The sequence below is a fragment of the Oryctolagus cuniculus genome, chromosome 18 (genome assembly GCF_051225735.1).
Source record: "Oryctolagus cuniculus isolate XC-2025 breed Fujian yellow rabbit chromosome 18, ASM5122573v1, whole genome shotgun sequence".
Classification (NCBI taxonomy): domain Eukaryota; kingdom Metazoa; phylum Chordata; class Mammalia; order Lagomorpha; family Leporidae; genus Oryctolagus; species Oryctolagus cuniculus.
Window position 1 is genome coordinate 26,347,718 of NC_142884.1, and position 26,798 is coordinate 26,374,515.

At 50.6% G+C, this 26,798-nt stretch overlaps 1 protein-coding gene across 3 annotated transcripts; it reads right to left on the minus strand.

Moving 5' to 3' along the window:
• Nucleotides 1–1,339: 1,339 nt before the first annotated feature.
• On the minus strand, nucleotides 1,340–22,348 carry LOC127482616 (zinc finger protein 530). 3 transcript variants are annotated; one of them, XM_089318816.1, is made up of 7 exons: nucleotides 21,843–22,348; nucleotides 21,075–21,113; nucleotides 19,251–19,380; nucleotides 17,898–17,962; nucleotides 8,177–8,266; nucleotides 6,203–6,298; nucleotides 1,340–1,466 (listed from the first exon to the last, which is right to left on the minus strand). In XM_089318816.1, exons 2-6 carry the CDS (start codon nucleotides 21,105–21,107, stop codon nucleotides 6,233–6,235), a joined length of 384 nt encoding a protein of 127 aa, XP_089174942.1. In that variant the 5' UTR covers nucleotides 21,108–21,113; nucleotides 21,843–22,348; the 3' UTR covers nucleotides 1,340–1,466; nucleotides 6,203–6,232. The 3 variants fall into 3 exon arrangements, with proteins under 3 accessions (XP_089174942.1, XP_051686943.3, XP_089174941.1); XM_051830983.3 differs by having other exon boundaries at nucleotides 8,140–8,266; nucleotides 21,843–22,330; XM_089318815.1 differs by lacking the exon at nucleotides 1,340–1,466 and adding an exon at nucleotides 5,423–5,441 and having other exon boundaries at nucleotides 8,140–8,266; nucleotides 21,843–22,335.
• Nucleotides 22,349–26,798: the final 4,450 nt, after the last annotated feature.

A 26,798-nucleotide genomic window follows, 5' to 3' on the forward strand; every position in this document is an offset into this window, starting at 1 on the left:
GCTGTTGGGGATGCTCAGGCAGGCACTGTCCAGAGTAGTGCCCATAACGCAGCCCTGGTGCCCACAGCACACGTGTCCGCAACGTGGGGAAGGAAGACGCTGCCACGCTTCAGCTGGGAGAAGGCCAGAGCTGACTCTGGGGGACAGGAGGCGGTAGGGACGGGCCGAGGTCCCTGGCGTAGCTGTGGAGGTCTTTCCCAGCAGGGCTGTGTGAGGTCCGGCATCACACCGCCATACAGCAGTCTCTCAGCCTCATCCAGCAGCCGCCATGGAAAACCAATGGCCACCTCTCCCCAAAGACCACCCAACAGCTCACGTGACGATAGAGAGGTGGGCAGAGAGACACCAAGGAAGCTCTGGGCCTGGTATGTGGGGTATTTCAGAATATATAGGGAGTTGTTTTCATCAGATACAGTAACATGACAGACGTGGAGATAAGCATGTTTGAAAGGAGAGTTTATGGCCCCCCCTCCCGGCTCCCTGCTGGCCTGCAGGGCAGCCACATCCAGGTACAAATGCTTGACCATGGGATGGCACGGTCTAACGTTCGGTGACTCAGAGTCACCACGTACCAGCCTCATTAAGATTCAGTCGGCCCATTACCTGAACTTGCAGTCCTCCAATGAGCACCAAATCAAGTACGGGGGAACTGGGTGCCAGGAAGAGAAAATGGGGTGATGGCTGAGCACCTGGCCAGCTCCCAGCACAGCTCATCAATCTGGTCCCCAGCTAGTCATCGTATTATCTTTTCTACATATATTTTCGCCTTTCCTTGTCTGTGACAACTCTAAATTCCATATAGTCATTGCTCCTATCTAAATGTTACAATTTCAGTTCCTTTCCTAGCCAAGATCTCAAGGTAATGGACAATACTACATCTGTCACTACGCACTATAATACAGAATTATGAATGATGGACCCAGTGAAAAGGATTCATCCAAAGGGCCAGCACTGTGGCATAGCGGGTAAAGCCGCTGCATGCAGAGCCAGCATCCCATATGGGCACCAGTTCGAGTCCTGGCTGCTTCACTTCCGATCCAGCTCTCTGCTATGGCCTGGGAAATCAGTAGATGGCCCAAGTCCTTGGGCCCCTGCACCCATGTGGGAGACCCGGAAGAAGCTCCTGGCTCCGGATTGGCTCAGCTCAGGCCGTTGTGGCCATCTGGGGAGTGAGCCAGCAGACAGAAGACCTTTCTCTCTCTGCTTCTATAACTCTACTTTTCAAATAAATAAATAAATATTTTAAAAAACAAAAGGATTCTTTCAAACTGCTAAAGAAATAACCTTTAATCCAAATTTCTATACATGGCAAAAGTGATTTTGAAGAAAGGACATGAAATAAAAACTACATGAGAAGTTTAATGGAAAATTAACCTGAATAAAATCAAGTTCTTACAGGAGGATGAGCGCAAGTGACCGCAGGTGCGACCTGTGAGGACGGCTGTGGAGCTCCGAGGGAGGTGCACCTGTGGATTAAAGAGAACACTCGTGGTCTCCGTAAAGCATGGCTGATGCTGCCTTGGGGCGGTGGGAGGGTGGAATTACCACATATGGCCTGAGCAACACACACGTGTAGAAGACGAACAGCTTAAGGTTTTGAGTCTCTTAATATCACCCAAGAAGAAGATAAAATATTTAAACCTTGGCTCTAGCATGTTAAATTAGTGCTTGTGATTTTTAGCTTAGGTAATACTAAGTAGAGTTGGAATATACACTTTCAAACTAGAAGAGAGACAATTTGCACTGGAAATAATCCACCAAGAACAGTGAAGCAGAGATCCACCAGATGAAAGGCTGTGCTTCAAGGCTCTACAGCAGGCACCGCTGCTATTCGTGAGCAGGAGAGGATTGCTCCCGTCAGCACGCGGTGGGCTTTACTGGCCCTACGGCTCTTTTATGAGGCCTTCCATTTCCATCAGGGGATTTGATTTCCATTCAAAGCACAATGAATTCCATGGCTTCCTCAGCCACCCTCTATTCCCAGAGCGATAAAGGAACCAGGAGGTGGGCAGAGTGTGCTGGGTTTGGCCAGTGGGTACCAAGATGTCATGTCGAAGGCCACTGGGGTGGTGGCCAAGTCCTTGAGGCCTACAAGCAGCTGACGCGTCGCCAGGAGGCCACAGTGCGGCTGTATCTGACGGACCCCCAGGCCAGCAGCATCTTCTGTGCGGGAAATGGTGGAGTGGAAAGGACAGCATAGCCGGGGAAGCTGTGAGTGAGGACAGTGAGCGACAGCTGCCATTTGCTAAGCGCTTCCCGCAGCAAGCACGCGCACAGACCCTGCGGCCCTTAGCGGGCACGGCGGCCCACTGAGCTGTGTTGGCTTGGCTTACAGAGCAGGAGCCAAGGCCCAGAGGTTTCCAGGCTGCCTTCAGCAATGGTTGGCAAGTAGCTGGGAATGGAGCTCCCTGAAGTTTCACTTCTGTTTTTTCAAACATTTATTTATTCACAGAGACAGGGAGAGATGGAGGGAGAAGTGTTCATTCACTGGTTCACTCCCCAGATGGCTGCAATGGCCAGTGCTGAAGCCAGGGTCCAGGAGCTTCATCTAGGCCTCTCACCTGTGTGGCAGGGGCCCAAACGCTTGGGGCATCCTCCACTGCTTTCCCCAGACCATTAGCAGGGAGCTGGATAGGCAGTGGGGCAGCCGGGACGTGAACTGGTGACTGTGGGATGCTGGCGTTGTGGGTGGTGGCTTCACCCGCTGCACCACAATGCTGGTCCCTATCATCCCTCAAGGTCTCTTTCCTGGTACGATCTAATCTGGGCAGGGACAAGCTCCCTTCTTGTCAGAGAACTAGACCATGGCAAAACGGAACTGCTCAGGTGACTGTCATGGGGCGAGGGACGAATTCTGACTTTTCTTTGCTTCAGAAATGGTGGCCTCTGGCGTCACTCAGGCCTCACCATGTTACTGCGTGCTGACACAGAAACGGCAACATGAAGACAGGGCGTGGCCGGTGCCACGGCTCAATGGGCTAATCCTCCGCCTGCAGCGCCGGTACCCCGGGTTCTAGTCCCGGTCGGGGCACTGGATTCTGTCCCAGTTGCTCCTCTTCCAGGCCAGCTCTCTGCTGTGGCCCGGGAAGGCAGTGGAGGATGGCCCAAGTGCTTGGGCCCTGCACCCACATGGGAGTCCAGGAGAAGCACCTGGCTCCTGCCTTTGGATCAGTGTGGTGCGCCTGCCGCAGCGGCCATTGGAGGGTGAACCAACGGTAAGGGAGGACCTTTCTCTCTGTCTCTGTCTCTCACTGTCCACTCTGCCTGTCAAAAAAAAAAAAGACAGGGCGTGTCCTGAAGAATCACGGCTATAGTGGGCTGTCTTTTAGACTGCCTGGGAAAAGCCGTTCACGCCATTACCCAGGTATCGACATAGTCTGTTGACTCTGCCTCCTAAAACAGGGCATGTTGTTGGCCTGCCAAGACCCTCACACAGCCTCACAGAGCAGTTAGGATAAAACACAAATTTGTTTTGGTGACCCTCAGAAACCTGCGCGTCAATCTCCATGTCCTCTCGTTCACCCCCAGCCACTCTCCCTCTCTAGCCGCAGTGGCCCAGCTCTGCTGGCCTCAGGATCTTGGCACAAGATATTCTTTTCTGCAGGATACTGTGTCCCACCTTTGAACCTGGCCTCACGTCTACATCCTGCAGGGGTGAAGCCTCTTTGTGGTGTCTGCTCCCTTAACTGTGGCTGTCCTATTTCCACAGAGGGGAGAGCTGAGGCCCAGGAAGAAGTGACATGCCCAAGGCCTGGTGACAGGCATGGCTCAGAAAGTGCTAGAACCCCAATCTACACCCAGGGTCCAAGCTCTTAGCAATCAGGGTCCTCTTCTTCCTGCACATCTGCCCCTCAGCTGTGGGTACGGCGTAGGTTTTGAGAAAGGTCTTGGTGTCTAGGGGAGTTGACGCAGGAGGCAGAGCTGACCACAGCCACAGAGACGTTTACGTGCAGAGATCAGCTGGGAGCCTGCTAGCGTGATGGAGGTAGGAGTTGATGGTAGCACAGACTAGGGTGTGAGTGGCAGAGCTGATGGATCCGGGAGACGAGAGTGACATAGAATGGACAGGATGGCTGGGTTGATGGTGTGGCTTGGGTTGCGATGTTCAGTTGCTGTCTGAGACCGTTTCCTGTGTCTCAGCTTCCTCAACACCAGGCAGTGTCACTCACGACAGCTTAGCAAATGGCAGGAGGAGTCGGAAGTGCCTTTGAGACAGTCACATGGAGGCACGAGACTGAGGAGTCGGGGAGCATAGGGAACAGACTCCAAGGGGCTGCGGAGGGGTTGGCCAGAAACGCACTGGCCATGCAGCCTGGGGTCGGCCAGGGAGGGAGGCCTGTACAGGGATGGCTTCCAGGTGCCCTCGGCAGACCAGAGGTGGGACCCACAAGGCCAAGAGACTCCTTGAAGTTTTACAGGACAGCAAGTGCAGGAGGGCATGGACGAACGATTGCTTCTGGGTGTCTGACAAGAGCAACTATGCATGCCTGTTTATATGGACAGAAAAATGAATGAAGAAGGCAGGGTAGGGTAGCAGAGCACAGCTGGAGCGATGGGCGGGGAAGAAAGGTTCTTTATCATGTCAGCCCAGAAGGAAATGTCCTCTACTGGGAGCAATGTAAATCAATACAGTCATCATGGAAAACAGTACGGATACTTCCTGTACACCTACACATGGAATTCACCATGTAACCCAGCAACCCTGCTTCTGGGTATATATCCAAAGAATTGAAATAAGTATGCTGAAGCTATATTTTCACTCCCATGTTCATTGCAGGCCTATAGCTAAGATATGGAAGTAACCCAAGTGTCCATCAACCGATGCATGGTGTGGTATATAGTCACAATGGAATAATACTAAGCCTTGGGAAATGAAGGATATCCTGTTGTGACAACAGGGATGAACCTGGAGGACACTATGCTAACTCAATAATGCAGGCACAGGAAGACAAAATTCCACTCACATGTGGAATCTAAACAATTCAAACTCTCAAAATCAGGCAGTAGAATGGTGGTTACCAGGGACAGTAGGGGTGGCAAAAGGATGGGAGAGGGGAGATGTTGATCAAGGGTAGAAAATTTCAGTCTGACAAGAGGAGTTAGCGTTAGTGATCTGTTGTGGAGAATGTGACTACAATAAATATTCATACATTATATATTTCAAAATTGCTAAAAGAGCATATTTTGAATATTTCCAGGTGATGCATTTGTTAATGAGTTTGATTCAATCATTTCACGATGTATGTATGTATCAACACATCGCATTTGTGCCCCACAAGTACATATGATTATTATCTGTCAATTAAAAATAAAATTAAAAATTAAAAGAAATTAGAGGGGAAAATGAAGGTGCATTACCGCATGAATCATTGTGATGAACGTTCCTGTGTGCACAACAGAACACAAGCTGACTCTGCCGCAGGCACTATCCTCCGCCGTTCCTACGTCCCCAAACAACACAGTGAGCTTGAAAACCATCACTCTCACTTTCTAAATGTGGGCTGAGTGTAGAAGACGGGGCAGGTCTTGCCAGAGCCATTTGCTTTTCCCTTTGGGCACACAGCTAGACCATTTCCTGGCTCTGAGGATCCAGGCGTGGCCGATGCCCAGTTTTGTCAATGGAGGGGCAATGGTAACACCGGAGTGCAAGGAGGCATGAATTTTTCCTTCCTCGCTCATCTTCCCTCTACCGGACTAGATGATGCCAGGGAATCCTTGAATGAAGCCAGAGGCTGACAACAGAAGGAACGCTGTTCCCCGAATAACTGTGTGGTACGGAGCTTCTGGTTCGCCTATATGTATCTTGCAATGAAAGAGGAAACGAAAAACAAACGAAAGTTTTCCCTCTGCTGAGCTGCTGAGATCACAGAATTTCTCCGTTACAGCAACCAACATTGTTAGCCAAGTTCTACACTGGTGAGATGAGGCAACACCTTCAGGCTCGCAAGGCTAGATGGGCAAAGCCAAGGTTTAAGCCCAAGGCATGGAGCCTAGGGCCTTACTTTCACCTAATAGAATAAACTCCCCCAGCAGTGGCGGGGAGGGGGGAGTCTAACGGGGATAAAACAGTAGGTCAGCGGGCTGCACAGCCTCTCAAGCCCTCAGGAGGTCACAACAAGAAGCTTCCCTCTTCCCAGACAAGAGGTCCCGACTGGTCTGCAGGGTGCGGGACTCCTTCCCCTGCCGGCATTCAGCCACCCACCTGGGCAGGAACTTCAGGAGGGGCCTCTCTTCACCACACAGAGATCCTGCTCATTCTCCGGCGTGTGCATCTGTTCTGGTTTGGGAGCACGATACCCTGATGATGGGGAAACAGACAGTAAACATTTGGGTAAAGGCAAAAAGGAATCTATGTTCAGTACAGTGTCCCAGACAAGAGCAAGATCTTGGAATGACGCTAGTCCCACCCATGCAAAGACAATGCTGACCGATAAGCTAGAAATCAAGAGCAAAGGCCCCATCTTCAGGCCAGCGATGACTGTCTTTGGAACACCCATTTGTCTTGCTTTCCATCCTGCAGAATCCATCATGGTTCAGGGGCGACCTCTTTCTCCGTGTGCACAGCCAAGGGGTCCCAAGAGGGCAACATTTCTCTAAATGACCCACGTCAGTGAATCTCAGCCTGTTGGTCCCAGAATCAGCTGGGGATGCCTGGCTTGGACCAAATGGAACGAAGTCCCCGGGGCTGAACCCTGGACATGAGTGGCTCTAACAAAGCTCCAGGCATGCAGGGAGGTGTATACTGACGGGCACCCGGCTTCCTAACTTGTTTTCCCTTTTCTTTGGGAAATGTTGGATGTTCTGCTCTGTGGAGCTGTGAGGTGAGGGGGTGTAGAGTGAAATACAGGGAAGCTGTATAAAGCAGGGAGTGGCTGCATCACCACTGTCAGGACAGAAGTTAGTCCTGGAGACCCCAGACACGAGGCAGTGCACACTGTGTGCACCCGTTCATGTAACATTCAGGAAGAGGCCGATCCAAACCATGGGCAGGGGAGCCAGCAGAGCGGTGTCTTCTGGGAAACTGAGTAGGCAACGGCAGAGGGAGCCTGCTGGGACCCAGAATGCTCCAGGGTTCGATGCAGGTGGTGGGTACGCGGGAAGAAGGTACACGGAGCTAGATGCTTAGAACTGCACACTTTACTGGATGTAAGATGCATCTCAAAGAAACGAGTGCATTAAAGTTCTTCATGCCAAAATATGTTGTCTTTGGGAACCGGGTTCCTAGCAGGCCAAGAGCTGAATTCAGAGCCAGTAGCTTGGGGAAAATCTACAGTTCCCAAGGGAAATCGTGAGACTTCAGTTCGTGGAGCAGGAAGCGTGGGCCCTGGGACAGGGCCTGCCGCGTGGCCAGTGCGGAGGGGACGCTCGCTATGGCCGGTACTACACACTGCTTTTCTTTAGGCTCACGCACTCTTTACTTGATTTATTCATAAATAATCTTGTACTGCTTGTAAGTAGGAAAATGCTTTCACAAACAGGACACCCCCAAAATACAACAGTGGCATCAAGATAGTGTGGTCGGCTCCACACGCCTGCGTAGCTGGCCTGGCCTGTGCTAGGAGTGGGTTCTGCGGCAAAGGTGAGGGGGGACTCAACGTCTCATCACCCACCAAGACTTTGTCCTGGCAACAGCCACAAGGCAGGAGAGAAGGAAAAAGAACAGCTTTCTCGGGGCAGTGCGCCCCCTAAAGTCATCTGGAGCTGCAAAGGAGCGTGGCCAGGCCTTAGGAAGCACGGGGTACAGCGCAGCCTTTTAATGAAGATGTGCGGTTTGGAGAGTGGCCAGCTGGCCAGCCTGACTCATGGGCCTTCTGGAGAATGATCCATCACTTACAGGCCCTGGCTGACTGGACTGTGCGGGGGCCTAAACCAACAACGCTCGGCCAGTCAGTTTCCCTCAAGATTCAGAACAAGGAGCTGAGACTGAGGCCAGTGTGCCAGGCATCGGAGTGAGTGCAGGCTTGGTTTAATTCTTGATTTCCAGTCCTCACAGTGCCTGGCCGGACACAGGGAGGTCAGCAAAGAGGTGGTAAGATGAAGACACAGCAGGAGTTATGGGTAGGAGGACAACTGGGCTCCAAAAGGCCTTCTCCAGGCCCGAGTGAGAGAGAAATGGAGGCAGAGAGAGGTGAGCCCTACCCAGCGACACCAGGTGCCTGCAAGTCTCCATCATCACCTCCTGATACAAGTGCTTCTGGTCCTGGTCCAGCTGCCTCCATTCCTCCCAGGTGAAGGTCATGGCCAACAATTTGAAGGTCATCAACACCTGGAAAGTCAAATAGAGAAAGCTACGTTGGCTTTGGGACTGTTGGATGAGACCATAGCCTGCTCTCTGGACACTGGTAAAGGTGCAAAGAGACCCAAGGCCTGGATCACTGAGCACGTTCATGAGCCGAGCTCCGGGCTGAGCTTATTTGTGGAGGCGGGTGCTTCCCTTGGGCCTAGTGCACCTGAGCCAAAGTGAAAAACCTTCAGTGGAGGAAGCTATGGGAGAATGATGCAGGTAAGGACAAGACCGTGGTGACTGCAAGGCGCACCCAGTAGGTGCTCCGGTGTGTCGGAGTGGGGAAGTGACAGCAGCAGGGCTGCACCTCACTGGGTTGCTCTGGGTGTTGGCACCCATTGACAGGTTCGCACACTGTGGTTGATTGTCCATAAGTCCCAGCTCTGGATCCAAACTCCCAGATTTCAGTCTGGCCTCCGGCAAGCAAGACTTGCCAGGTACACGGTCTTGGGGGAGTTACTTCATTTCTTCCAGCCTCAACTTCCTCACTGATAAAAATAATAATTCCCAGTTCACTAGGTATTGTGAGAAAGAGAGAATGTTCCAAAAGCAAACACTGGAGTAGTTGGCTTATGTAAGGGCGCTCTCTCTCTCTCTCTCAGAATTTGTAAGTTTCTCTTTTTATAACTAGACGTTACTTTCTACAGCAGTTTCAGATTTGCAGAAAAAGTTCCGTAGATAATACAGGTTTTCCATATGAATACCCTCTTACACATACAACTGAACCTATTATTAACATCTTAGTATGATGCACTTGTTAACATTAAGGAACCAACATTGATGCATCATTATTATCATTATTTGAAGATTTATTTATTTGAAAGGGAGAGTAAGAGAGGGAGGATGACAAAGAAAGACAAAAATACTTGGGCCCCTGCCACCCACACAGGAGTTCTGGGCTCTTGGCTTAGGCCTGGTCCAGCCCTGGTGGTTGTGGCCATTTGGGCAGTGAACCAGTAGATGGAAGATCGATCTGTCTCACTCCCTGTAACTCTGCCTTTCAAATAAATAAATAAACACACTCTTATAATTTTTTGCACCAATATAAACTTAGATTTTAATTCCATTTTCCCTGAGCTTTGGAAGTCCCGTGCATGAAATGGAGTATTATTCAATCTTATCAAAGGGGAGGTCCTGCCATATGACAGTGTGGCCCCCGAGAACACTACACTCAGTGAGCTAGGCCAGACACCACTTACATGTGTGGAATCCTAAAAACAACAAGAGTTGATAGCGAGATAGGGAGATGTAAAACAACAGCTCCCAGGGAAGGGGTGGAGGGGAGGGAGAGGTGAGGAGGCGTAGGCTCTGCTTGCTTTTGGTGACCTGCACAGCTTGGAGAGCACTGGTCAGAGCAGCCTACTGCATCGCAGGACACCCCTCTACTGGAGCTTGTTCATTGATTTTGTGTTCTCTAAGGGAGCTGTGGATTTTCAGGGAGGAAGATCAGAGAGGTAGAGTGCCATCATGGCACTCTAAGGGGACACAGCATCAGCATGACAGAAGTAGTGTTCGCCGGGTTTATCCACTTGGGCCATCCTCCACTGCCTTCCTGGGCCACAGCAGAGAGCTGGCCTGGAAGAGGGGCAACTGGGACAGAATCGGCGCCCCGACCGGGACTAGAACCCCGCTTGCCAGCGCCGCAGGTGGAGGATTAGCCTAATGAGCCACGGCGCCAGCCTCTCTCTCCCTCTTCTTCCTCCCAATACATATTATTACACAGAGAGAGGAGAGGCAGAGAGAGAGAGGTCTTCCATCTGCTGGTTCACTCCCCCGGTGGCTGCAACAGCCGGATCTGGGCTGATCAGAAGCTAGGAGCCAGGAGCTTCTTCCTGGTCTCCCACGTGGGTGAGGGGACCAAGGACTTGGGCCATCATCTACTGCTTTCCCAGACCATAGGAGAGAGCTGGATTGGAAGTGGAGCAGCGAGGACTAGAACCAGCGCCTATATGGGATGCTGGCGCTTCAGGCCAGAGTGTTAACCTGCTGCGCCACTGTGCCACAATGCTGGCCCCAAGTACTGATTTTTTCAAGAAGTCTTTGACTACCCCTTTTATGCACAGATTTCAGTTTTGTTTACAACAAAATAAACTGATTTTTTAAAAAAAGACTTATTTTGGCCGGTGCCATGGCTCACTAGGCTAATCCTCCACCTGTGGTGCTGGTATACCAGGTTCTAGTCCCGGTTGGGGCACCAGTTCTGTCCCAGTTGTTCCTCTTCCAGTCCAGCTCTCTGCCGCCACCTGGGAAGGCAGTGGAGGATGGCCCAAGTGCTTGGGCCCTGCACCCCATTGGAGACCAGGAGAAGCACCTGGTTCCTGGCTTCAGATTGGCACAGCGCACTGGCCGTAGCAGCCATTTGGGGGGTGAACCAACGGAAGGAAGACCTTTCTCTCTGTTTCTCTCTCTCACTAACTCTGCCTGTCAAAAAAAAAAAAAAGACTTATTTCATTTATTTGAAAGGCAGGAGAGGCAGGAGAGAGAGAGAGAAAGAGAGAGAGAGAGAATGAATGAATCTTCTATTTGCTGGTTCACTCCCCAAATGGCCACAATGGCCGGGGCCAGTCCAGGCCAAAGCCAGAAGCCAGAAACCAGGAACTTCCTCTTGCATCTCCCATGTGGGTGCAGGGGCCCAAGGACTTGAGCCATCTTCTACTGCTTTCCCAGGCCACAGCAGAGAGCTGGTTTGGAAGTGGAGCAGCCAGGACTTGAACTGGCACCCGTATGGGATGCCGGTGCTGCAGGCTGGGGCTTTACCCCACTGTGCCACAGCAACAGCCCTGAACACTTTTTAAAGTCAGTCAGGGCCGGCGCCGCGGCTCACTAGGCTAATCCTCCGCCTAGCGGCGCCGGCACACCGGGTTCTAGTCCCGGTTGGGGTGCCGGATTCTGTCCCGGTTGCCCCTCTTCCAGGCCAGCCCTCTGCTGTGGCCCGGGAGTGCAGTGGAGGATGGCCCAGGTGCTTGGGCCCTGCACCCCATGGGAGACCAGGAAAAGCACCTGGCTCCTGGCTCCTGCCATCGGATCAGCGCGGTGCGCCGGCCACATCGCGCTGGCCGCGGCGGCCATTGGAGGGTGAACCAACGGCAAAGGAAGACCTTTCTCTCTGTCTCTCTCTCTCACTGTCCACTCTGCCTGTCAAAAATAAAAAAAAAAATAAAAAATAAAAAAAAAAAAAATAAAGTCAGTCAGTCAGTCTGTCTGTCTGACTATCTATCTATCTCTCTCTATATATCTATATATAAAACATCTGTGTCTATCTAAAATTAAACATGAGTTCTTACTAATCCATTCCCACAGGCTCATTCTGGAGTACTCCCCTTGCTTAACTATAAACTCTTCTTCCTACAGGGAAATCCTGGTCCCCACCATGCACCATCCGTTTACTTACTAGTCCAATCCCAGTATACATGTACAGAAGTGTCAGAACTGTTAACCTGCACATCTTTATTAACTGCAGTGCAGGGCGTATTCGTAGTTCATTTTGTAATTAGTCTTATAGCCTCATTTCCAATTAAGAAAAAGGAAGGTAAAATTATATTTTATCTTTCCTCATTCTTCTCTAGCACTCTTCCTTACTGAATTTCTGATTAAATAATTTTCCTATTCTCAGGAGAACTTCTTTTAAACATTTCTTGCAAGATTTGGTTGTCTAAGAAAGTCCTTACCAGGGCTGGTGCTATGGTTCAGCGGGTTAAAGCCCTGGCCTGCAGTGCGGGCATCCCATTGGGTGTGGTTAGAGTCCCGTCTGCTCTGCTTCCGACCCAGCTCTCTGCTAATGCACCTGGGCAAGCAGTAGAAGATGGCCCAAGTCCTTGGGCCCCTGCATCCATGTGGGAGAGCTGGAAGAAACTCCTGGCTCCTGGCTCTGGATCGGCTCAGCTCCGGCCATTGCAGTCATTTGGGGAGTGAACCAGCAAATGGACCATCTCTCTCTCTATTTCGACCTCTCTCTGTAACTCTGCCTTTCAAATAAATAATTTTTTTTTAAAAGAAAGTCTTTATTTCTCTTTCACTTTTAAAGAATACTTTTACTGGACACAGAATTCTAGGTTGAAGGGTTTTTTTTTTTTTCTTTCAATACCGAACATTTCACTCTTTTCATGTTTGGTTTCTGGAGAGAAGTCCAATATAAGTTTTAACCTGTTCCTTTATAAATTACTGCCTGCTTTCTCTGGTTTCTTTCAAGATGTTTTCTTTTTCCTAGTTTCCTGCAGATTGAATATTATATGCCTGGGTTCAGAGTTTCTGGTATTTATCTTGTTGGTGTTCTACGTACTTCTTGGATAGGTGGTTGGTGGCTGCAATTAACTTTGGAAAATTCTTGGGGGCCAGCACTGTGGCGTAGCGGGTACAGCCACTGCCTGCAGTGCTGGCATCCCATATGGGCACCAGTTCGAGTCCCGGCACTCCACTTCCAATCCAGCTCTCTGTTATGGCCTGGGAAAGCAGTAGAAGATGGCCCAAGTCCTTGGGCCCCTGCACCCGTGTGGGAGACTGGGAAGAAGATCCTGGCTCCTGGCTTTGGATTGGCACAGCTTGGGCCGTTGCAGCCATCTGGGGAGTGAACCAGCGGATGGAAGACCTTTCTCTCTGTCTCTCCCTCTCACTGTCTGTAACTCTACCTCTCAAATAAATAAATAAAAAAATCTTAAAGAAAAAAAGAAAATTCTTATTCATTTTTACTTTAAATATTTCTTCTGCTCCATTCTGTTTCTTATCCTAATTTTTTTTTTTAAATGTATTTGACAGGTAGAGTTGCAGAGAGAGAGAGGGAGAGACACAGAGAGAGGTCTTCCATCTTCTGGATCACTCCCCAAATGGCCACAGTGGCTGGAGCTAAGCAGATCGAAGCCAGGAGCCAGGAGCTTCTGTCGCCAGGTCTCTCCTCTGAGTGCAGGGGCCCAAGTACTTGGGCCATCTTCCACTGCTTTCCCAGGCCATAGCGGAGAGCTGGATCGAAGAGGAGCAGCTGGGACTAGAACCGGTGTCCATATGGGGAACTGGCATCCATATGGGATGCTGGGGCTACAGGCGGAGGCTTAGCCCACTATGCCACTGCATCGCTCACCACCACCCCTGCCTTTTTTTTTTTTTTTTAAACTTATTTGAAAGGTAGAGTTACAGACAGAAAGGGAAGGTCAGAGAGAAAGGACTCCTAGTATTATTATGTGCCTTTTATAATTGTCCCACAGTTCTTGGATATTCTCATCCATAGTTTTCATTCTTTATTCCCTTAAAGTTTCCATTTGGGGAGCTTCTATTGACCTACCTCCAAGCTCGCTGAGTCTTTCCCCTGCCAAGTTTAGTCTGCTGATGAGCCCATCAAGGCACTGATCTGTTACAACTGTTTCAATTTCTAGCGTTTAATTTTCATCCTCTCCCAGACAGCCCATCTCTCCACTTAAAGAACCCACCTGTTCTCACATGTTGTCTACTTCTTAAAATAGAGTCTCGAACATCTGAATTAGTTGTTTTGACTCCATGTTTTTGGGACATTTGCCCATCTTCCCAGAGCTGTGAGATAAACATCACTGTCTTCTCTGTATCCCAGTCAGTGACCTTAGCTGGTTGTCCCAAGCACTTACAGTCTAATGAGGAGAGGCAGGATTTGAACCCGGCTCTCTGGGGTCTGTGTATGTGTGTAAACTTCATGCTCCTTCATCACCTCAGGAATCATGGATAGGAAGAATTTCCGATATTAGTTGCTATTAAATTGACTTTATCCGACCCAAACATATTTCTGTGGACGTGGGCAGAGGGGCGGAGCTCCCACCACGGCCGACACTTCCTGGGGCACTGGGCACTCACCATACACATGACCACCTCCCTCGTCTCATAGGAGGAAATGGGGTTTTTTTTGATGAATTTTAATTTATTTGGGAGGAGAGAGGACAGCAGGGGGTAATCTTCCATCTGCTGGTTCTCTCCCCAAATGCAGCCAGGAGCTAGGAACTCCGTTCTGATCTCCCACATGGGATTCTACTGGACAAGTCACCCAGAAGCTTCACCAAGTAAACAGGGGCTTGTATTGTGGCACAGCTGGTTAGGCTGCCACTCGTGAAGCCAGCGTCCCTTACCAGAGTGATGGTTCGAGTCCTGACTGCTCCACTTCTGATCCAGCTCCCTGCTCGTGCACTTGGGACAGCAGCATCAGATGGCCCATGTACTTGGGCTCCTGACACCTACTTGGGAGACCTGGATGGGACTCCTGGCTCTTGGCTTTGGCCTGGCCCAGTCCTACCTGTTGTGGTCATTTGGGGAGTGAAGCAACAGATGGAGGACCTCTGTCTGTCTGTCTGTCTCCCTTCCCCATTTCCACCCCCAGTCCTTTCCCTCTGCCTTTTACAATAAAGGATTCTTGGGGCCAGCATTGTGGCATAGCAGGTGAGGCCGGTGCTGGTTCATGTCCTGGCTGCTCCACTTCTTATCCTGGCCTGGGAAAAAGCAGAAGATAGCCCAAGTGCCTGGGTGCCTGCTACCCATGTGGGAGACCTGGAAGAAGCTCCTGGCTGCTGGCTTCAGCCTGGCCATTGTGGCCACCTGGAAAGTGAACTAACAGATGGAAGGTGTGTGTACGTGTGTCTCTCTCTTTCAAATAAATAAACAAGTTTTAAAAATCCCCAAATAAACAAATCTTCTAAGCAAGCAAGTAAATAAGAATGAAAAGGAGGTTAGGTAGCAGGTTAAGAACCACAAGACGCATGCCTGTTGAAAGCGATTCAGGTACATTTTGGACCTTGATCACAATCAATCTCCCTTAAAGAACAAACACATTTTTTTGAAACAACTGAGAAATCTAAGCTCTGATCATGTATTTTAGATGTTGTAAAGGATTTTTACTTGGGGTGCTGAAGCCCTGACCTTTCGGAAATGCATTAGCGACAGGTTAGGAATTACATAGTGTGATGTGAGGTGCACAGGGAGAGAGATGAACCCATCCTGGCCATGAGGTGATAAACAATGGAGGGCTGGGGGCTGGCGCTGTGGCGCAGTGGGTAAAGCTGCTGCCTGTAGTGCCAGCATCCCATATAGGCGTGAGTTCGAGTCCCAGCTGCTTCTCTTCCGATCCAGCTCTCTGCTGTGGCCTAGGAAATCAGCAGAAGATGGCCCAAGTGCTTGGGCCCTTGCACCCATGTGGGAGACTCGGAAGAAGCTCCTGGCTCCGTGGCTTCGGATTGGTGCAGCTCTGGCCACTGCGGCCAATTGGGGAGTGAACCAGCAGATGGAAGACCTTTCCTTCTCTCTCTGTGTAACTGACTCAAATAAATAAATAAATCTTTAAGAAAAAATAATGGAGGGCTGGGCCCAAATCCTAGGGCTTCATAACATTGTCTTTTCCAGACATTTGAAAATATCTACTGAAAAAGGCAGAATATGTTTTTGCCTCAATGATTTTATGGTAATTAGGATGATTAAAAAGAAGAAGAGGAAATTTTTTTGCTTCAGGAGTGTGAGCATGTGTCAAAACACCAAATTGTGCACTTCAAGTACATTCATTTTAAGTCCACTATAGCTTAATAAAGACATTAGAAAACCAAAAGTATTAAAACTCAAAACTTGTTGCTTCCTCATTATTTTGTTACTATCTGTTATTGGGTTTATGTGTGGCTCTCTTATGAGTTTGGTAGACACAGACTATAATGAGGCATTCTGCGAATCTTTCTCAATCCCACTTCCAGTAATATGCTGGCAGCTTGAAAGTCATTACCGAGGGGACCCGCCAGCTGGCAGGACTGAGACCCGGCCTCTGCAGTGGACACTCGTAGTCGGCTGCATCTGGCCAGGCGCCTGGGAAGGGCAGAGGTCGCATGCCAGCTCCTGAAAGCTTTCCACTGAACTGCAACTTAGGAGGCGTCTCGTCCCTGTGGACATCCGCGTGGGCAGGCTTCCGTTTCAGGCAGAAGTGGGCCTCAGGGGGCTTCCTCCAGTGTCTTCATGCTGGACCAGGGGCCTGCACGGTCCCTGTGTGTCTATGGCGACCCCCTGACCGTCTGTGCTCAGTGAGGTTATGGGTCAGCCTGGGCGAAGATGTTCGTAAGTCACCGCCCTCACAAAGCCCACCTGGCTGAAGCCTGTTTGGTGTTGGCTCCGGCTCTGCTGCCTCTCTCCACCATGGACTTTCTCCTCTGAGCGAGGGCAGCCTCCGGCTGAAGGCTCTCTCCTATCAGCTGAAGATAAGCTTTCAGAGGTTTATTTGTAAAGATTGATTTATTTTATTTGGAAGGCAGAGTTACAGAGAGAGGGCGAGACAGAGAGAGATGGATCTTCCATCTGCTCGTCCACTCCCTGAATGCCAGGTAGAAGCCAGGAACCAGCAGCTTCACCCAGGTTTCCCACGTGGGTGGCAGCGGCCTAGTACCTGGGCCATCTTCTGCTGCTTTCCCAGGCTATTAGCAGGGAGCTGGATCAAAAGTGGAGCAGGCAGGACTAGAACCAGTGCCCATTTGGGATGCTGGCATTGCAGGCGGTGGCTTAACCTGCTGTGCCACAATGCCAATCCCAAGAAATCAATCTTTTTAAAAAATGAACTGAAGTGGATCTGGAAATGAAAGCTTCCCTGTATTTTTCTGCACATCACGAAGCCTTTCTCTAGTGTCAGCACTGAACAAGGCAGGTGTTTGAAAATTCTCCACATTCCTTACACTCACAGACCTTTTTCCACCCCAGACACTCCAGTGTAGAGGCCAAAGCTTTGGCAAAAGGATGCCCGACATCTGTCACACTCATAAGGCCTTATTCTCGTGTGAACTTTTATATTAAAGAGGCTGACGCCTTGGCTAAAGAATTTCCCACATTTGCTGCTCTTTCAAGATCTTGTCCCATTGTGACTCCAGTGTTGAATGCACATGGACTTGTTTCAAGAACTTTCCACAATTCCCTGCATTCCCAAGACCCGTCTCTAATGTGAATTCTCTGTTGTTTAGTAAGGCTGGCATTCTGGCTAAAACAAGTCCACACTGAGTACACGAACAAGGCCTCTCTCCAGTATAAATTCACTGGCAAAGAACAAGTCTTTTCACTTGAAGGCTTTTCCCATTCATCGAATTCCTACGTTCTTTCTCCAGGGTAGACTCTCTGATGCCGGGAAGGTTTATAGTCGAGGTATTTCACAGACTTGAGCACTCCCACACTCTTCTCCAGCGCCAACTCTCCCCGAATAAGTATGCGATTGCGCCATAGCGTTAACAGCTCTAGGCTTCCTGCGTTTATTGTACTTCTAACGATTTTTTTTTCACTGTGACTGGCTTTCCCACACTAGGTGGCGCTGTGTGGCCTTTCCTGTTCTACGTGACCTGGTGTGGAGGAGGCCTGAACAGACCAGGAAATAGTTGCCCATCTCCCCAGAAGTAAAGGACTCTGTGCACACGGGATCTGCAGCCTTTCATAAACAAGGCCCTATCCGCAGCCCTCCTGAACTATCTGCCTGTACTGGAACCCAGCTGGTGAGGGTTTATACTGAAGGAATCTCCACCATGTCCCAAGTGTGTGCTTTCTGCCTGGACTCTGTCCCCTTGTCCTCAGCGAAGCACAACATGTCCTTCAAGACCAAGACAAACATCTCGTGGGGCTGGGTTTTCTGGGGAGAGGGAGCTGCTCTGGGAATCCTGACCTGTGACATTTCCACAGAAACGCTCTGCTCCGGCGCTCCCTCGTCTTCCGCTCCACACCAGTAACCTGAAAGCAAAGAAATGCAGTGAGGTGCATGTGGACTTGAACGAGAGGGTGCAGCGGCCTCCCAGTGTCCATCCGCGCACCAGTGAACGGGTCTGTGTGAGCTCGCGGGACTGTTTTCAGGAGGAGGAGGCCTGGGTGAGGTTGAGGAAGCAGCTGCCCTTCGGTGATGGTCTTCCAAGAGTCACAGCTCGGGACAAGCCTCAGCGGGCAGAGCACAGAGGACGGAGCGCAGCACGAAGAGGAGCTGCAGGGTCTACGCTGACCCCCTGTCAGAGGTCTGCAGAACTTGTGTTGACACGTGGGTGGCTGTGTAGAAGACTGCAGGCCCGAGGAAACCCAACTTCCAAACACAGGAGCTCACGTTCAAAGATACCTTACGGATATGTGTGCATCTCATAGCACAGTATGTGTGAGCCCGTGCGGGGGGAAACTGTGAGAGGGAGCAGTGGGCAGATATGGAGGAGATGTGGGACCAAGGGAGCTCAGGATTAGCCCCAGGCCAAAAATCACAAAAATGACAAACTGACAAAGTGTCAAGAGTGGGAAAAGGGGGGACCGGCACTGTGGCATAGTGAGTAAAGCAGCCATCTGCAGTGCCGGCATCCCATCTGGGCACCGGTTCGAGTCCCGGCTGCTCCACTTCCCATCTAGCTCCCTGCTATGGCCTGGGAATGCAGTGGAAGATGGCCCAGGTCCTTGGGCCCCTGTACCCTTGTGGGAGACCTGGAAGAAGCTCCTGGCTTCAGATCGGCCCAGCTCTGGCCATTGCGGCCATCTGGGGAGTGAACCAGTGGATGGAAGATCTCTCTCTCTCTCTGCCTCTGCCTCTCTTTAACTCTTTCAAATAAATAAAAAAAAATCTTAAAACAAATATTACAAAGGGAGTCTCATTGAAGGACACAAAGAGTGACCATGTTGCTGATGGCCATTCTTGACTCAAGCAGACGTGTTTACGCCAGCTCGAGGAAGGGAGTGGAACCTGGGATGGAGGGGTCACCTGGCCAGGGAGAGAAACGTGGCATCCAAAAATCCAACTGCAAGACTCCTGACCCCCTACACTGAAAGGTTTTGGGGCAGCAGCTACTGGGGGTGCTTGAGGAAATGGTAGGACAGTACAATAGCTCTGTCCTAGAAAACAGTGAGCCTACATCTATCACCCTGCTCAAAATAAAGAAAAAGAAAATTGGGGCAGTCCCTAGGGTCCCCATGTGAGGCTGCAGCTGTGTCTGGGGAAGAGAGCAAAGGCAACGCCTCACCCAAGGCACTGGGGCAGACGTGAGGGCCTTACCCAGAGAGGTCATGAGCGCGAGGTTCTCCAGCATCACGTCGCAGTACAGGAGTTTCTGACCTTCATCAAGGAGGTCCCATTCGTCCCACGAGAAGTACACGGCCACATCCTCAAAGGTCATATACTCCGGCTGCAATCGGGACAGGTGACGTCACCAACCGCTTGTCTCGAGAGGCCCACCAAGCCATCTCTCCGTAATCCACCGCTTGCCCACACTCCTCCCGAGCTTACAACTCAGGGGAGATATCAGACCCTGGTGCCAGCTGTGACTGCTCCCTCCCACGGCCCCACTGGTCAGCGTATCTGGCCCTCAGCAACAATGAGCAAGTCAGTGGATGGACACGATTTAAGTTCTGGGTCTGCCGGGCAGGGCCCTACTCTTAACCCTACCAGGAAATTACCAGAAAGTCTCCCGAGACGAAGCCTTCCAAGTATAACCAAATTGGACTTCGCCTTCATCTGTGGCAGGGCGCTGGGACATCTGTTCATACTCCCTCTCCATGTGCGTATCGTTCTTTAGACTGTACCTCCCATTGCTACTCTACCCATTGCTACTCTACTTTCCTGCCCACACTACAGGCCTTCCCTGGCCTCTTCCCCAAGTGCTCGTCACCACATGGCATCAGGAGAGTGCTTGGTAGATCCCAGAGGGCTACTGCAGATTTCCAGTGGCTTACACTGCCAGGGGCAGCCCTAGCTCCTGCTATGAACACCTTACTGCCTGGTTCTGTTTCTTGTATTGATCTCAGCCATCAGAATGATATGCAGACTTCAGATCTTGCCCTTGCCTTCGCAGTGGCTCTACCAGATAACTACACTGGCCCTTGGGGAAATCCACCAGCCTGGGTGAAACACTTCCGGGTCACCTAAAAGTCCTGGAGAGTCCACAGAGCTGTGAGTAAGAAGCAGATTCAGCGTCGTCTTTCCTCTAACACTCCTGCGCCCCTGCACTGCCCTCAGCAGCTGTGGCTACCCACCAGGCCACCCGTTCCCTGCTCGGGCCCATTACGGTCAGTCCCCACACCCAGTAGTGTTTATAATGCCCACGCTCCCCAGCCAGATGCCCCAGAGAGAGGGCCCGTCCTCAGAGGCCCCATCCTCCCCTTCTTGACACACTAACAGTGCCACCACCGTGACCTGAGGTCACTCTAACCACGATCCCCCCGCTCCACCTCACTTCACCATCTGGCCACAATGAAGAACACACTAGATCATACTGGATGTGACCCACTTCTGGGAAATGGAATCAGCCCATGAAAGAGACACTTGTGCTCCCATGTTCACCAAAGTCCCACCCACAACAGCCAAGATATGACAGCAACCCAGCTGCTTATCAACAGATGAGTGTACAAAGGAAACGGAATGGCATTCAGCCACGTCAGAGAGTGAAATCCTGACGTCTGCCAGGAAATAGATGGAATGGAGGGCATTATGAAACAGGCCAGACACAGAAAGACAGCTACTGTACGTTGTCTCTTATACATAGAAGTTGAAAGAACAGTCAATTTGAATTTAGAACAGTGATTACCAGAGATTGGGGAGCATGGTGGGAGCATGGGGAGGCTGAGGGAGGTTGGGTAACAGGCACCAAAACTCAGACGGAAGTAACAGATCTTAGTGTTCACAGCACAGTGGGGTGACTACGCACGCTATGTAGATGTGTTGAAATATTGCACTGCACCCCATAAAAATGTACAAGTATTGCACTGACACATTTTAAAAATAAAACAGTTAAGAAAAAGAGGCCCCTGGCCCAAGGACTTGGACAGTGGCTGAATCCCAAGGTGTGTGGGCGGGGGTTGTGACCAGTGAGAGTCTACTCACCTGCGTAGGGGGCGTATGCACTTCCGTGGCCATAGGAACCTGCAGGAAGAGAAAGGCTATGAGAAGTAGGCAGAGACGGGTTCCACAGGCTCCGCTGTCTCTTGTACCCCTGGCCAGACCTGGAAGCAGGTGACCTTGGAGTGACTGCATGACCTCTGCACTCCAGCCCCCAGTGCTGCCTCTTATTTGCTTTGTGACTCTGGACAAGGACTCAGTGGCCCCGGGGTGTTGATCTGCTCTCTCCTCTTGCAGCCCGTGTCCCTCAGCCCGTGTCCCTCCTTTGTTCACAACCCCACACCATCAGGACGTACACGGCCTTGTTCTGCCATTCCAGGCGTCATTTCTCTTCACACCCTGACCCATGAGGACACACGTGGACCCAGGCTTTCAGGAATGCTCCCAGATTGGGGGCTCCTCCAGCCTTTGCACACGCTAATCTTTCCGGTTGTAACGCCCTTCCGTGCCTCATTACACTGGCTTTCAGAAATGGGGGCAAAATCTACACGTACCCCCACTCCTGTGCTAGACACTAGGGCCTAGCCTGCAGGGCCCTGAACTCCCATAACTTAGGACTTTAGGATTTGAAAACAAGATTGTGTTGTGTGTGTGAGGGGCCAGGGTGGGGGCCCAAAAGTCGCAACACCGATTTCTGCAGGGTCCGTCGGCGAAGGCACCGTGATCTGAGCCGCGAACCGCAACCCACAGCACCTCCACCTCCATCCCAGCCCCAACGCTGGGTCGCCATGAGCCTCAGAGCCTCAAACCCACCTCTGCAAAAGACTGACGATGGCGCCTCTTGATCCGTCCACTTCCTGTTGCCTCTGACCTGGCTTTGTGCTCTAGAACATCTAACCAGCCCGCAAACGGCCAGCACGACGGCCTCGCCGGAAGTCCTGCCCCCTCTCTTTCGCTCCGAACGCTAATCGCCCGTCTCCTGCGCTTTCATTGGATGAGCGCTGCCGACGCGGCGCAGAGCACTCTGGGTAAGGGCGCCGCAGCGCTCGCAGTTCCACACCGAGTCAAAGATGGTGGACAGTGCGTCCCTAGGCTCGGAGAGATGGATGGACGGAGTCAGGATTCAGTCACCAGAGTGGAGAGGCTGGTGGTTCAGGCTGTCGGTGCTCTGAGCAGCTGATGTAGGGTTTCCTGTCCTCCAAGGCTACAACTCCAAAAGGAACGGTGGTTTTATGGTGTCGGAGCCAGCGCGCGTCCCTTCGCGGCTGGGAATAAAACACTGGCTTACTGCTCTTCGAATGGGTGGAGCCTACAGAGCTTGGTTTCGTAAATCTCAGAATGTCGAGCCGCAAAGCCTCCAGATGGGGGAAGAGGGGTGTTGGGCGGCCTGGGTGGTGCTCCGCCTCGGATTCCCACAGGAAACACGGAAGTCGGTCGTTGTGTCCAACCCAGAGAGCAACGTTGTATCCATACTGTGCTTCTTACCCTGTCTCTTGAGATGTATTCAGTTCCTTCTGGAAGTGCGATCCCCACCTCAGCTGAGAGCGACTGGCGCTGTGCTGTCCTGGGGCGGAGCGGGGGCTGCGGGGTCACAGCTGCCCGGGCACCTGGCGCCGGCCCGACCGCAGCTTCCTGCTAGGCATGCCCTGGGAAGCGGTGACCACGGCTCGCAGAACTGGGTCCGTGCCACCGCTGGGGGGACGTGGACTGAGTGCCTGGCTCCTGGCTTTGGTCAGGCCCAGTCCCAGCTTTCCTGGGCATTTGGGGAGTGAACCAGCAGACCGAAGTGCTCTCTCTCTGCTTCCAAATAAAAAAAAAATGTTAAAGTCTTATTTTGTCTGATATTAGTCTAGCCACCAGGCGCCCTGGTCACTATTGACAAGGAAGGTATTTTTTCTGTCCTTTCTTCCAATCTTTTTTTGTCTTTCCTTATAAATAGCATACAATTAGATCATGTTCTTTAATCCATTCTGCCGGTCTCTACCATTTTATTGGAAAATTTAATCCCTTTTCATTTAAAGTTATTGATAAGGAAGGACAGTGGCGCCATTTTGTTACTTGTTCTCTAATGTCATACGAATTTTGTTTCTCAGTTCCTCTATTACTACTTCCTTTGTGTTTTTTTTTTCCAGAGGGAATCATTTGATTCCTTCCCAGTTTTTTTTCTGTAACACGTTATCTTGTTAGTGGCTACCCTAAGGATTATGATGAACATCTTAAAAATGATAGGAATCTAATTTAAATACCAAGTTTATTGATATACAAACTTCGGCTTCCAAATAACTTGAATCTTCTTTATGTTTTTGGTCACAAATGAAATCTTTATGGATTTTATGCCTATTGAGCTAGATTTATAATTATTGTTTCTGCATTTGTCTTTAAAATTAATTAAAGGAAAAACTGGGATTTACACATCAGGAATACAATAACAATGGATTTTATATGACGTTACTTCAACCGCTTGGGGAAAATGGATTTATATAAGTTTATTGCAATAAAATTTTGAAATTCATGCATAGTTTTTTTTTGTGATACACATTTTCCATGAACCTTTTGAATATCCCTCATATGCATCGCTTTCAAAGTTTCTTGCACCAAAATAACTTACCTTTTAACTACATGTTCCAAACTTTTTTAAGTATCCTCATATTTTCTTATAAGTATTCTTTACTGATATTTCTTCTTCCTTTTTCTTTTCTTTTTTTTAAGATTCATTTATTTATTTGAGAGGTAGAGTTTCAGACAGAGAGGGAGAGACAGAGAAGTCTTCCATCCTCTGGTTCACTCCCCAGTTGGCCACAACAGCTGGAGCTGTGCCGATCTGAAACCAGGAGCCAGGAGCTTCTTCCGGGTCTCCCATGTGTGTGCAGGGGCCCAAGGACTTGGGCCATCTTCTGCTGCTTTCCCAGGCCATAGCAGAGAGCTGGATCAGAAGTGGAGCAGCTGGGACTCAAACTGGTGTCCATATGGGATGCTGGCTTTACCTGCTACGCCACAGCACCAGGCCCTGTGGGGGAAATCGACTTTTCAGAAAGGGTGACTGCAGATTCTGGCTTCCACCCAAGATGTAGCCAGCAGGAAGGAACGCATTTCCTCTCCTTAGAACAGCAACATCACAAGGCTTGTTTAGTGTGAAATTCCTGAGTGTTTCTATTCAACCCTGCAGGGAGCTAAGGCAGAACAAATAACTGGCCCAAATCCAAGAGGAAAAGGGCCCCAACAAGAGAGAGGTGATGCCAACACACGCTGTCCTGGTGCCGTTGCAGGAAGATGTCTAAGGTGACCAACCGCCCTGGCCTCCCAGAGGCCATCTTGGTTTCACGCTGAACGCTCCCTGTGCTGGGATGCCCTCCCCAGGGCAGAAGTCCCAGTGTTAAGTAACAGGTGAAGTTTGCAGAGTGGGTTTTTTTATTTTTATTTTTAATTTGCCAGGTAGAGTTATAGACAGAGACAGAGAGAAAGGTCTTCCTTCCATTGGTTCACTCCCCTAATGGCCACTTCGTGCTGATCCGAAGCCAGGAGCCAGGTACTTATCCTGGTCTCCCATGGGGTGCAGGGCCCAAGTACTTGGGCCATCCTCTACTGCCTTCCCAGGCTACAGCAGAGAGATGGACTGGAAGAGGGGCAACCGGGACAGAATCCAGTACCCTGACCGGGACTAGAACCTGGAGTGCCAGCGCCGCAGGCGGAGGATTAGCCTAGTGAGCCACAGTGCCGGCCATGCAGAGCGGTTTTTAACCTCGTGTAGCTGCTCTTGCAGCTCTGGCTGTTGGAGCTAACACATGCACACTGGAAGCATTTCTAGGATGTGACGTCACGTGGAAGTCATACCTTAACTTGATGACACCTGGGGTGTGTAGTTCATCGATGGACGCACAGGAAACCGGGCATCCCTTTCCCTGCTACTCCGCTTCACTGGGCGGTGAGCGCCGCCGGACTTGCTCCAACTCCTGCTTTCCAGTTCTTTCCTCTGCTGCCTGCCTGGCCCTGCCTTCTACTAGTCCTGCTTAAAAAACAAAAATAACTACGGCAAATGTAGCAGCTTCAGACAGCTCAGATTTCTTCTCTGTCGGCCTCTGTCGCCCTCAGAAGTTGGAGGGAGCGATGGGTCTTCTGCTCGCGGTCTTGCAAGGCCAGCATCAAGGACCGGGGCCGGGACTGCTCGTCAGGGCCCTGGGCCCGCTTCCAAGATGACTGGTGTTCTGCAGGATTCACTTCCTTTTCTCCTTTCTTGGGTGGCTCCCTCCATCTGTAGGTCAGCACCAGTGGGTTGGGCCCGTCTCATGCTTTGACTCTGACTTTCCCTTTCCGCTTTCTGCCTTTAGGGCCCCTGAGATTAGACAGGCCTACCCAGATAATCCAGGATAATGTCTTTATTTGCAAGTCAGCTGACCTGGGGCCCGCGCTATGGCGTAGTGGGCTAAGCCTCTGCCTATGGCACCGGCATCCCATATGCACACTGGTTCGAGTCCCGGCTGCTCCTCTTCTGATCCAGTTCTCCGCTATGCTCAAGTGTTTGGGCCCCTGCACCCAGGTAGGAGACCTGGAAGAAGTTCCTGGCTCCTGGCTTCAGATTGGTGCTGTTGTGGCCATTTGGGAAGTGAACCAGCAGATAGAAGACCTCTCCCTCTCTCTCTCTCTCTCTCTCTCTCTCTAACTCTGCTTCTCAAATCTATAAATAAAATCTTAAGAAAAGGGCCGGTGCTGTGGCTCACTTGGTTAATCCTCTGCCTGCGGCGCCGGAATCTCATATGTGCCCCGGGTTCTGGTCCCGGTTGCTCCTCTTCCAGGCCAGCTCTCTGCTGTGGCCCAGGAGTGCAGTGGAGGATGGCCCAAGTGCTTGGGTCCTGCACCCACATGGGAGACCAGGAAGAAGCACCTGGCTCCTGGTTTCGGATCGGCGTAGCTCCGTCTGTAGCGGCCATTTAGGGGGTGAACCAACGGAAGGAAGACCTTTCTCTCTGTCTCTCCCTCTCGCTGTCTGTAACTCTGTCAAATAAATAAAATAAAAAATCTTTAAAAAAATCTTAAAACCGCAAAGTCAACTGTTGTACCAACTGCTCACCTCAGGCCTGCTTTCACCTGACTCCTGGGGTCTGTGTGGTGACTCTGCGCCTCTTGCCCCCACCACGCTGCTCCCCTCAGTAGTCTCATATATGCAGCATTTCCTATGCCATGGAACATAACACATTCATGAGTAACACTAGGGGGCGACACCTAATTCCAAAGTTCGGCCTCCGAGAGTCTCCTTCTATTCACAAGTTTATCTGTGTCTACAAGTCTGTTGGTTGTATAGGTTTTGTGTATTTTTATTTTTAATAGTAGGGCTGACATTATTTATGTGGATTTAATAACAATGTATCCAAACAACTCAGCTAATGAATATCCTAGTGTCAACAGAGAAAATGAGGAAACATTATGATGGTCCCTAGATGTTAGCTAAAGTTCCACAGCACAACTCAAACCATTGTCTGACTTCCAGACAGTGTTCATAATCATAACTGCTTGCTTCCATGTACTTCTGATTATCCTAGGCCTTTGAAACTATGTAAATAATTCGGGGAACATTTTAATTTAATTTGGATTTATCTTTCTCTGTACTTCACCCAATATTCAATGAGGAGTTAAGACTGATGTGTGTTTGCACCTCACTCCTGCCTCTGAGGACAGAGATCTCTTTGGAAGAGACGTAAGCCCGGCACACCGGGTTCTAGTCCCAGTCGGGGCGCCGGATTCTGTCCCGGTTGCCCCTCTTCCAGGCCAGCCCTC